This window comes from Phytophthora parasitica, assembly GCF_000247585.1.
Source record: "Phytophthora parasitica INRA-310 unplaced genomic scaffold supercont2.10, whole genome shotgun sequence".
In the NCBI taxonomy this organism is placed as follows: Eukaryota; Oomycota; class Peronosporomycetes; order Peronosporales; family Peronosporaceae; genus Phytophthora; species Phytophthora nicotianae.
Window position 1 is genome coordinate 1234680 of NW_008648996.1, and position 12304 is coordinate 1246983.

The 12304-nt window shown below is 46.1% G+C and overlaps 2 protein-coding genes across 2 annotated transcripts; both read right to left on the reverse strand.

Moving 5' to 3' along the window:
* Positions 1-6851: 6851 nt before the first annotated feature.
* Positions 6852-6950, reverse strand: PPTG_21980 (hypothetical protein; the record flags this gene model as incomplete). Its single annotated transcript, XM_008901148.1, has 1 exon — positions 6852-6950. The coding sequence occupies one exon, from the start codon at positions 6948-6950 to the stop codon at positions 6852-6854; it is 99 nt and encodes a 32-aa protein (XP_008899396.1).
* A 1462-nt stretch (positions 6951-8412) lies between these two features.
* PPTG_06909 (hypothetical protein) lies at positions 8413-10042 on the reverse strand (the record flags this gene model as incomplete). The annotated part of the gene is made up of 3 exons (XM_008900955.1): positions 8413-9360; positions 9436-9559; positions 9627-10042. The coding sequence occupies 3 exons, from the start codon at positions 10040-10042 to the stop codon at positions 8413-8415; spliced, it is 1488 nt and encodes a 495-aa protein (XP_008899203.1).
* Between the last annotated feature and the right edge of the window lie 2262 nt (positions 10043-12304).

Genomic DNA, 12304 nt, shown 5'->3' on the forward strand with positions numbered 1-12304 from the left:
TTTTGACTTTGTCATTTATTTTCACATTATTATTGTTAGTTTATTCGGCGGCTGTGTACCAGGGAAACCTTAGTGAGAGTAAAACCTATAGAATGCAGTGGATAAACCTATTGTAGGGGAAACCCCACACTATCCTGTGACTCATTGATATTGTGAAATGAATATGATTGGACCGTGTTTATTGATCTACCTATTCGCTAATTCACTAAGTGATTGCATTCCTAGTTGTCTTCTTAAATTCCGGAACTGATGCTTGTCAAGTGACTTGGTAAAGATGTCTGCTACCATTGACTTAGTGTTGCAGTAAGTGACGCTAAATTCGTGTCGTTCTATTTTTTTCCTGAACAAAATGGTAACGGATATCAATATGCTTTGATTGTCCGTGTAGTTCCGGGATACTAGCGATTTTAATGCAGCTTTGATTGTCCTCTTTGATAACATTGGCTTTGGTTGTCAAGAAACCTAGCTCTTTGAGTAGCAGTTTGAGGGAGATGACCTATTGCATACAATGGCATAAGGCAATGTATTCAGCCTCTGTAGTCGAGAGCACGACAGTATGGTGCTTCCTCGATAGCCACGAGATGGAACTTGTCCCGATCATCGTGACGTACCCGCCAACTGACCTTCTAGTGCCAGGACAATTAGCATAGTCAGAGTCTGTGCAGGCTGTCAAATGATCAGCTAGGGTACTAACACCAACTGACGTTGATCCACCAAGCAACAGACCTTGGTCAGCCGTGCCAGATAGATATTTTAGGCCTCTTACCACAGCTTTCCAGTGTTTCTTTCCAGGGTTTACTAGGAATTGACTGACTTCGCGCATGTAAAATGCTAGATCGGGGCGAGTGCCAACCATGAAATACATTAGACTGCCTACGACTTCTCTGTATGAAATGTCTTTCATTGCCTCCCTCTCTTCTTGGGTCTGAGGCTCCCTGGCTTTCGTGAACTTGATGCTGCGATCTGAGGGCGCCGCAGTAGGGTACGAAATGAGATGTTTCTACTTATCAAGCACATTTGTGGCGTACTTTTGTTGGTGGATAAATATCATTCGGGCTTCACGGTTCCGTGCAATGGACCAGCCGAGAATGTACCTCCCCTAAATCTGTCATTGAAAATCTCTGTTTCAGAGCCGATTTAATACGGCATACAAAGCTTACGGTTTTGCTATGATAAACAGATTGTCCACATAGACGGCAATGTAGCATACTTGGCCATCAAAAGTTGCCATAAAGACACAGCTATCTTTGATCAGCTTGCGAAAGCCGAGGCTCTCAAGGAAGGCACACAGTGTCTGATACCAAATGCGAGGCATTTGCTTAAGGCCGTAGAGGCTCTTTAAGAGTTTGCAGACAAGATGCTCTTGGCCAGCAACAGCAAAGTCTTTCGGCTGGGCCGTGTATATTTCCTCAGAGAGAAAGACATTTAGGATAGCTGTCTTTACGTCCATCTGATGGACCTCGTAGTCTAGCAATGCAGCTATGATCTGGAGTAGTCGAAGGACTTCCATCCTGATAACAGGAGAAAAGATTTCATTGTAGAAGCCTTTAAAAAATAGGCGGGCCTCAAAGCTGTCGATTTCACCCGTGCCTGTGTACTTGACAACAAAGACCCACCGATTTTGAAGAACATGGCGGCCATGAGGAGGTGGAACCAGAATCCACGTCTCCTTCGTCATGAGGGGCTTAACTTCCGACTCAGCAGCAAAACGCCATTGCGTAGCAAGACTTCATGGCTGCTTTGTACGACTTAGGCTCAGGTAGATACCGAATAGCAAATAGGCGAAGTGGTTGAGTTGTACGGTCTTTATGTTCCTGAATATCTTCCGCTGATGTAAGCTCTGTAAGGTTAACTGCTTTCTCGTATCGAGGGCGTTTGGCAGGGGGATTTGGAGGTGTTGAAGGCGCCTCCGTTACAAAAGAATAAATGATTTCGCCACTGTCAGTGGCATCATTCAGCGGAGTCGGCGTCGCTGCAAGTGTTATAAGGGGTGGGACGTTAGGTTTGACCTTCGGGGCTGCTTGGTCCGACCCTTGGGGATTGGCTGGTTTGAGTATTGGACGTGGGACTATCACCAGACGGGGCAGTATCAGCCAGATGAGCCGGTAGTGGCAATGGATCGGGTGTGTCGTCGATATTCTCAAGGGTTGGAAAGCAGTCTTCCTGAAAGACGACGTCACGGCTGTAAACTACGGCTCGTGTCGAAACGTCCATGAGACGATACCCCTTCTTGTGGCTTGGAATACCGAGGTATAGACAGAGTTTCGCTCGTGCATCTAGCTTATCCCTGTAGATGTCATTGATGTGGGCGTACGCCGCGCACCCAAAAACCTTCAGGTGCTGAACGCTTGGTTTACGATTGTACCACAGCTTGTACGGACTGCATGTGTACGTGTTTTCACTGGGTGCCATGTTAAGAAGTGTAGTCCCGTGACTAACACATTCAGCCCATAATGTCTTGGGTAGCTTTGCATCAAGTAAGAGGGCACGGACGCGTTCCATGATCGTGCGCATACGTCGCTCGGTGACACCATTTTGTTGGGATGTGTAAGCATTTGTAAATTGCGTGTGTGTGCCGTACCACTTAAAGACTGCGACCAGCTTCTCATACTCCTTTGCATTATCAGCTTGCATCCAAGTCCGAGGTGGATCCTGGATACTCTAGCGTATATACATCTGAGCGAAATATATGCAGGGCTTTCATCCTAAAGTCTTCGTAGCAGGAGTAGAGTTGGCTGCGAGCCTTGATAGGGTACGCAAACATGTAGCACGTAAATTCATCAATAAAAACAACAAAGTAGCGACAGCCATTGAGGCTAGGAACGGGGAGTGGTCCACAGATATCAGAATGGACTTTTTGCAAAGGTTGTGAAGCCCGTTCAACACGTTTATCAGAAGGAAATGCAGCGCGGTGTGACTTTGCGTAAGTACATGCAGAGCAAAAGAAACTGTCTTTGGGAACTACGGTGTTAGTGTCGAGTCCTTGGAGTGCTTGGTCTTTAGTGACTGCCTGTAAGACACGAATGTTAGGATGACCAAGTCTTTTGTGCAACACCATTATAGCAGTGGCCTTACCTGAGGTGGCCACGTGGGCTTCTTGCTGCTGGACCGGAGTGGCCTTGAACTAGTATAGCTTCGCTGTAGCCGACTTCTTCGCCTTGACATTGAAACGTTGGTCGGTTTGCATCGTGCACACAGTTCGCTGGAACGTAAAGCGGAAGTCATGTTCTACGGCTGTAGCAACCGATAGAAGGTTGTAGTGCAGTTGGGGTGCATAAAGCACATCACGTAGTATTAGCTGGCGTGACCTCCCTTTGAATCAGCCACCTAAGATACAACGTCACCGGCGCCTTCAATGAATCTCGGACTTACCACCAACCGTGATGGTTCCAGTAGCAGCGGTCTTGGAAACGAACCACTCGGTATGTTGAGTGACGTGGCTGGTGCACCCAGACTCAACAGTCCAGTTGGAGTCGAAGGTGGAGGAGGCTTGAGCCGTAAGGCTGATGACCGGTGCAATGGGCATGACTACCGTGGCGACGGTGATGCGAGCGTCTTCACGACGAGACTGGTCGTAGTCACCTTCTTCACGGCGAGAAGGCTGGCGTCCCTTGCTGTTATTGTCGCGGTTGTTGCCGCCACGTCTGCCGTTGTTCCGACCTCGCCCGCCTTTCTGCCAAGACCCGCGGCCACGCCCTGAATTGCTGTCACGTTGTTCGTAGGGGTTGGACCGGTTGGAGTTACCGCCGCGGAACTCAACGTTCGCAGGCAGGACGGTCCAGGATTTGACAGTACCATCTCGCAGGTCTTTCTGTAGACTGCGGCATTGGCGAATGTCGTGGCGAGGCTTCTGGCAGTAGCTGCACACCTGCTCAGACGACACGGGATATGCCGGAGCTTGGGCTGGAGCAATGAGAGCTCGCTCGCCCTTAGTAGTGCGGCTCTCGGGGGTACCCTTTGTCAGAGTGTAGCGCTTCTCGTACTCCATTTTGCGGATCTTGTCCTCGATGCTCGTCTTGAGCTCGTCACACGGGATGTACTTCCAGCTACCTTTCCAAATACGCAGGTCGTCCTACCAGGACGCTGGTATATAGTGGAACAGGTAGACAGACTTCTGGCGGCCTGTGAGGACCGATTCGGTCGCCTTGGACACGGCTCTCATCGTGTCTTCTAGAACGAGGAAGAACTCATTCACATCACTGCCTTCCTCGTCTCCATGAGAAAGTGCAGGATGTAGTACGGGTCGCCATGGAATGCGGCACCCTCGTAGTTCTTGCAGATGGCTTGGAAGATGTCATAGGCCTTTGGTGAGGTTCTTGACAAGACGAATGTGCGTGTCGTTCATCGTCTTCATCAGGAATGACTTGGTCTGTGCCTCCATGCAATGTAGACGGCGGGGCGATAGTGGCACCCGCTACTCCTTCTTGACGCGGTGCTGCACCTTGCGGATGGGCGACGATGCCTTGGGCTTCTTGCTGGTCTTGGCATCTTCTTCGCTGCCGGATTCTTCTTCTTCTTCGGAGGTTGGCTCGTAGTTGACGGACCCGGAGTTGTATTTGACTGGAGGCGAGGTCTTAACTATATCCTCAATTCACTCTACCTGTATCTTCATCCTTCGTCGAAAACGCACAGGATCGAGACAAAAAAGAACAGTAGCAGCTCAGGGTAAAAAAGAAACTGGAGGTGAATAACAAGCTGTAGTAACAAGTATAATTGCAGATTAGGTCAAATAATAATAACTCTCTCAAATATCAATGTGTTGCACAAAGTCAGCACACGAACGTATCACCGACTCGTCCTGTCCAATGAACGTCGCTGCGTTCCACATTTCTCGATTCACGCGCAAGAAAGCGGTCATTTTGACGCTGCCATCATGCAGCATGATCAGCTTGCTTGTCGAGAACAAACGCTCAACCCTGTTCGAGGTCAGTGGCACTAACTTTGTCAGCGCCCTGTAACTAAAGTTAGTACGCGTTGACACGCGGCACCTTTTGCCTTCGCACAAGATGGCAACGGTGTTGTCGCAGCGGGTCTTCTTCTTCTTCTTCTTCTTGACACCCACTTGGTTGCCACGACGCCGCCAAATAGAAAACCCACATCAGTGCACGTGGTGCTCTCGTGCTGAAGCGCATTGTAAACGGCGTCGAGTTTTCGAGGTCGATGAGCAGCGCGACCGATTTTTTGTGGAGCACACTACTTTGTACATAGTCCTTTTACTTAACAATCATAGCTCCATTATGGTGCGTAGCTGGTTTCAGATACGAGCACTTCCGCAAAAAAAGAATTAAATAAATGTGCATTCATTCACAGGTTTCGTCTTGTGAGCCATAACTAGATTTGGATTACCATCAAGCCTCGAGCTCCAACCAACTAGTTGGGGTGACTTTTGGCTTTCCAAAAAATACGTTTAGAAGTGTTAGTAGCCCTGGTGAATCGGTTCGCCTGGCTATCGGCTTTCGGCCTTTATTTTAATCGATTGGGTGGATAATAAAATAATTCGTCAAGAAAATAAACTAATTACCAGGTATTTCTTAACCCTTTCGTGGTCAATGGGGGCATTTTGCCCCCTTGGAGGGCGTATCCTTGAGTATCACTCCTGTCACCCACGAATGGGGGCAAAATGCCCCCTTTCATTATTTCTTGTGTGTTGGACGAGGCGGATTCGCCCTTTCTACTTGAACTAAAGGGATTTGCAGAAGATTTGCTGTAGTACCGTCGTTTATGAAAGGGGGCAAAATGCCTCCTTTGATTGCCTAATGGCTTGATCTTCTATACTATAATATAGTCATGTCAAAAGTACCGTTCGCGAAAGGGTTAAAATGCCAGTAATCCACAATGTTGCCGAAGAGAAGGCAAATATAGCTAAACATACCATGTTGATGCTACAACTGATTACCTGTCTATATACGATTGCACATCTGCGTGGTGTCATCACTGTTTGCGGTAAGGAATGAATAGCAATAATACAGCCTGCAATCGTGAATATCATGCCCAAACATGCCAGGTTATGAAGATTTTGTTGCTTATAAATACGTATGCTACGCTCCACTTAGTTGTTTTCTTCAAGACGTGAATGTCACTAGGACTTTATAGGACACATCTACCTGCTTTACACCAGATAAAAAGTAAATTCATTGCTATTCAACTTTTTCAGCTCAAGTCATGCTGTAACGGGGCACATGTATCCACTTGTTTACGATGATTTTTTCCATATTGGTGTGCAAAAGATCAATACCTGCATTTGGCAGTTTTATATATTTCCTCCAATCAGAGTTGTTGTATTGATTTGGCTAAAGAATTTCACTATATCAGTTTTCTGAAAGAATCAAAACATTACTAAAGTGTAATATTACGACGTCAGTAGAACATCATAACGTGTTGGTTTTCGTAGTGTACTGTCAAGCCAGCTACTCATAAAGGTCACACCGATTAATTTTGGGTTCTTCAGTATAACATACTACAGTGATTTTGGGTTAGAATGACTCGATCGGACTCTTATGTCTGAGGCATTCGGCTACAAATTAGCGTAAAACTAATAGTAGAATTTCTTTATCTATTGCTGCTAGAAGCTGCAATAGGTAATGGAAAGCATGAGTTCTCCTAGTACATCTATGTTAAAATCGCGAGATATAGCTGTTTCGGACGACTTCTACACAACAATACCTCGATTAGACTAGTGTGTTCTCTTTCTCAGTTTGTAGCTCTTCCACATGTAGCAGTGCAGTATTTAATCGACTTGAGAAAACGCAAGAGGCATTCTGCGACGGTATGATGATGTGATGTGATTGGTTGAAAAACAATCAAAAGCTTAATCATTTATTGCCAAGATTCAAATACTGTTTGTGCTTCTACTACGTCGTCGTGAGCAGAGTGAACACCATCACTTGTGCGTCTTGGCCGTTTTCGTGGTTTGGAGGTTGGTTGGTGGTCTCTTTCCTGATCTTGGTCATTTTGTCGGATGAGTCTGAGAACTGTTGACAGCTTTAGCTGTCCTGTTCTACGCTTTCGTTTGCTCGGCTTTAGTCCAAGTACCTCATATGCTATGTTAAACAACTTGATAGCGTGGGGTTTATCGACGACTGTAGGCATTGGAGTGCCCAAGTGCGCTTCAATTCCGTTCGTGATGTGTCCCATCATGATTGACCACTCAGATAGCGTTACTTTCTTCTGAGGGGTATCTAAATCATCCCTCTATACGGAGGGTAGCCGAGGATTCGATTCCCAACCACCAAAGCAGCCATGCGCCTAGGGGGTCAAATAGGGGAAAGTTAAATTCACTGGGAAGAAGGTGAAACTTCCCACCCCATGTAAAATACGAGCGTTTTGGTGCAGTACTAGCTACAACGTCGCGAGTTAGTAAATTACGTTGAAGACCGACTTCTGCTAACGTATTGTGAATTTCTTCGCAAAATAACTCTCGCGTAATATCCCAGCTGCAACACCCTTGCTTTCCAGCACGTGCTTCATCCTTTTTTTTAACTTTTCTGGCAACACATCAATGGATTCATGTTGTTTGTCAAGTTTTTTTTTATATAACTCGATATAAGGCGGTATTCCAGTGGGTTGCATCCACGGAGACTCGCCAGTTGCAAGCTCTTACTGAAACTTTTCAAGCACCACTGGATTTCGTATTACGTGCGTTGAAAGTAGAGCGTGGTCAGTTAGTAAATGCGTCTGTAGATAATGAGCGTGTTGAACCCGACTAGCGAGGCATAACTGTAATATTCTCATCATATTGACCTCACCACACAGACTAGGAAACATAGTAAACTCCGTTAGAACAAGTTCGTCGTGCTCGTCAAAAAACCTCTTGATACCGTTCAGACTGCTCTTATACTTCCCTCTGGTGTGCTTGGACACGCAGGCATCGCGTATTGCCTATACATCGCTTGCTGCACCACCCGTGGGTTGCGAACTCCCACCACTCGTTGTGCCTACGTTCGATGCGTTTTTCTGAATTGATCCAGCCAAGGGGAGGCTGTGGTAATCGTAGGCGGTAACGACTTACGATTTCTTTATAGAAGTTGATGGAAAGGCTTAGTATAGTGAAGTTCAGTCAAATGCGGATGCTTAATAAACCATTTCCGATAAAAGATAAGGGTCGGACGCCGACGATTTGACGTAAACTACTATATTTTACTTAGGAAAGCGAAGGAATTGTATTTTCCGGTACTTGATTGGATAGCGAAATGATTGTCATGACACTCTAGCATCGCGAAGCGCCTCTCTTACTGGAAGCACTAAGGAGCACCGTAAGCGGAGCACCGAAGCAGAGAACGCCCGGCGTGTGACAACACATGTTGAATAGCAAACCAAGCCAGATGCTAAACTTCAAAGGTCGTACATTAGCAGGGTTTTTTTTAATGATCTCAGTCCTGCATATCCCCACCAGCGAGGCAAGAATTCCTGCTCTTACGGAACCGTATCTTCATTTTGGAGCAGCTCAGTAAACGATAGCACGTGTGCAGCGTGCACCCGTTCTGCTGCTAAGTTCTGCTCGATAATTTCAAAGCCCGACAGCTCTCGACGTGTACTGTAGGCTTCGTAGCCGGCTTGATGAGACCTTTGCTGGGCGGTAAAACGGCGACCGCTACGACGTGATGCTGGTTCTAGAACGCTTTCAGTATCACAGCTGCGAGCGCTAGGAAGCCACCAATACCTGTCAAACTGTTCAGGCCTTAGCTTCACGTTCGGCCCATCGGACTCGATGATCGTTATGAGGTCGTGAATGCACGGGCGGCCATGTTCCCGCCGGAATGTACCGTCACATACACTTCTGTCAAGATTCTGAACAACAATGGCACGAGCTTTCGCCCAGATTTTATCGGTCTTCTTCAAGGTATAAGTGGTGATAATCTTCACGACGGCTGAGTAGCTGTCGTTCTTGCGAAATAGAGTAGGAATATTGGACTCGTCGTTGGCCGCTTTTAGACTGGTTCGTGATGCAGCGTGACTCCACCATAGAAGGAGGCTCATAAAGACGTTAAGGATATCACCTTGTGAGTTGTCAAACCAAAATTTCATTGTAGCATGCATACCCTCGACCGTCGATGTGTCTCTACATCCAAATTGGCTGTACTGATCCGTCCAACACCGTACAAACTTGGTTCTATGTGGCCACCACTGAGCATCCAGGTACTTGCCCATCGCACTGTTTAGTCGTCTCTCCTCGAATTCGTCCTCTGTAGTTGAATCTACGGTCTCATCAAACTTTGCCATGAAAATGTCCATCTCGAGTGTAATTTTTTTCTTCCGCTGCATTCCATTTACGTTGGCTACAGTACTGCCATTACCGATCTTTTTCTGAGCTTGGGCTACGACGTTGTGACGAATGTGCCAAAAGCAGATCATCTTAGAGCACTATGGAAACACGGTCTCTGTGGCGTTGGTACAAGCTAGGTCTCGATCTTAAAAGAGAACTCTGGGCAACGGTACTATCTGCTCCGTCATGAAGGTCTTGAGTGTTGTCAGAGCCCAGGTAAAATCAGGTTCCGCTTCCCCAGGAAGCCAAATCTGGGCAAACGGGAGAATGGTGTTTAAGCCCGTTACTATAACTGCACTGAGGAGCGGCATACGGAACCGGTTAGTTTTGTAGCCGAGACTTCATGGTTGCAGAATGTGCCCACATCAAATAGATGAGGCGGTTGGAATCCGGATCGATTTCGTAGCAGTAGTAAAACCCTTTATCGTCGAGCATCTTGAACAGAGCTTTATTGCTTGTTCTGTTTGCAAGCAGCTTAGAGCGAATCGCAGCCTTCGCGTTGGCGATGTCCTTGGAGATCAACATCGTAGCCTCATCCTGGATGAGCATAGTAGCGTAGATGCGAGACGTCAAGACGCCGGCCATGGTCTGTACCTTCACTAAGTCGCCCGTTGAAACTGAAGTTGTTGTTGTCTTCCGTGCTGCTTGCTGGTGCGCTGCGTGAACACGTACATCACTCGAGGGAGGGTGGTTGTGTGCACTGCTCCCGTCTCTAGTGTGTACAGTCCGCCATGGACCAGCTGTGTTGTCCGGGTCTACAGCTACGATGCTAATGCGCATTGGACACCCGTCTCTCTTTGTTCGTCGTAAAGGTCATTTCCTGTCACTATCCGCTATTTTTCTTGTGTTTTTGGGTTTTCCCGAGCGGTCACAGGCGAAGAGTCTGTAGCGAATTTCCCCGTCTCGATCTTCTCATCCTTTGACATGACACGTTGTAGTTGTGTGCTCTAGTCCACTGGTGGATGGCTTCTTCTGCCTCTCGTTCAGACAAGTACTCGTTCGGTGGAAATGGAGCGATAGTGTAGGTTGCAGGAGCTGCTTGTTCATCCATCTTCTTGCAAAGCTAATTTATTGTGAAGTTCGAGTGGGGGGTCGGCTAGTTATATTCACGGATAGCTCGGCGGTCTTATCTCACATCTTTTTTAGATCAACCTGAAGTTGAAGTGCACTTATCCGTATGATGCCAGCGCGTTACAAACCGGCCGTTCTCTGCTTCGGTGCTCCGCTTTCGGTGCTCCTTAGTGCTTCCCCTTTCTTACAACTATTAAAAGAAATGAGAAAATCCGGGCTCTTTTCAGCGTAGTTAGTCCCGTAAACGTCGTGAAGATGTTTAGGAGTGGACGTTATTACCAGCTCAGGGTAACGGGGTACGGATTATTTTCATGTCTCATTCGGATGAATTTCATGTGCGACCTCCAAAAGGCAGATTGTCGCGTGTCATGACAGCTTGTCAAGTGGAGTCATATATACAACACAAGTGTAGTGTTTCTACACTAGAAAACTAGTATTAATACCTTCGAGAGAAATAGTACTAATACATTCACATTAAGTAATGGTAATATTTATTAGACTGCAATTAACTTTAACCTTTAACTTTCTGACTTATCCTCATCATTTTTTATAACATCTTCCATACTAGAATAAAGAATAAGAGCTCAAGTCGACAGCAAAAAGTAAAACGTTATTTTATCACAACAAAATACAAGTGAGCGGGGTCGCATCCTGTACAGATCATAAGGGTGAGGTCAACGGCCATTTCCGTCGTGTAATGCAGTTTGATCTTCCCGAAACTAAACATTTTGATTTGAAGCTTATTGGAACTAGACTTGCGACTTAGCAATCGAGTTTTGTAGTTATAATGCTGACTGCATGAGCTAATCCTACGCATAAGCATCGCATATAACACGCATCTACGTTCTCAATGCACCTCGAACAAAACAGCGTCTACCCGGAGGAAATCTGGCTGTGCAACTTGACCCTCCAACAGTTGTTACACTGCACTTCTGAGTACTACACTATATTCAGCGGTAATTATTGCCTATTTGGCGCGTACCATTCTGAAACATGCATAGATAAATGGAAATCGTAGTGCAACTTGCACGAGAAATTTGTTTGCTATTTGATAGTGCTACCTTGAGCTTATATTTTGAAAGGCATTGAGAAATCATAGACGTACTGGACGCTCGGGTTGGTGGGGTTCTGGGGAACACAACTGCTGAAGCGACAAAATACGTGTATCTACGGGCGCTCACCCGCTCCGTATGGTGACAGTACGAAACTACTGACGACGATCGCCCTCAAGTGCTTCCACCAGCTCATTTCGTCAGATAGACTGATCAATAGAAACGCTGTTAGGGAGTAATTCAGCAGGGCGAACATAGCGAGTCCTCTAGATCTTGGAGTATTCACTACTCAAGATTGCATGCGCTATCTCACGACGATGGAACAACATGGTATATCCGGCAAGTATACCTTCGACAATGGACGCTCGGCAATGGATTTGACTTGGATTTATATACTATCAATCTTTCGACGTGGGGAATTCGTTGTTCAGTATGCACGACGATTTGCTTAGAAACGGCTTTATTTGAACGACAAATTCTATAGAAGTATAATTGCCAAGCCTAAACTATGTACTCGCACATATTCATAGGTCATGTGGATAAAGCTATAGACGGAATTTGGCCTATATATGTTATAAACTTTTGATGAGGCCTTATAAAACATGTTTTACTCTAATTTAGAATTTGTAGCTCAAGTATAAACTACTTAGTATAAAAAACCATTTTGACTTTGTAATTAACTATTTAAGATTTCCCCGAGGCTTCAGTTTTTTTATCTGTTGGACTTGAAACCCTTCGTTTTTTAAACCACCGGTTTTTGGTTTTACATGCATAGCTAAAGATCTCGAACGTCCATTCACTCATTTTCTCTTTGAAACCGCCTCATAACAACCTCAATTCAGCCCTACTTTACTTCCAAGACTGTATAACATTATGCAAGGTCCGTGCCATGCAACGACAGACTGGTCTCCCAATGACG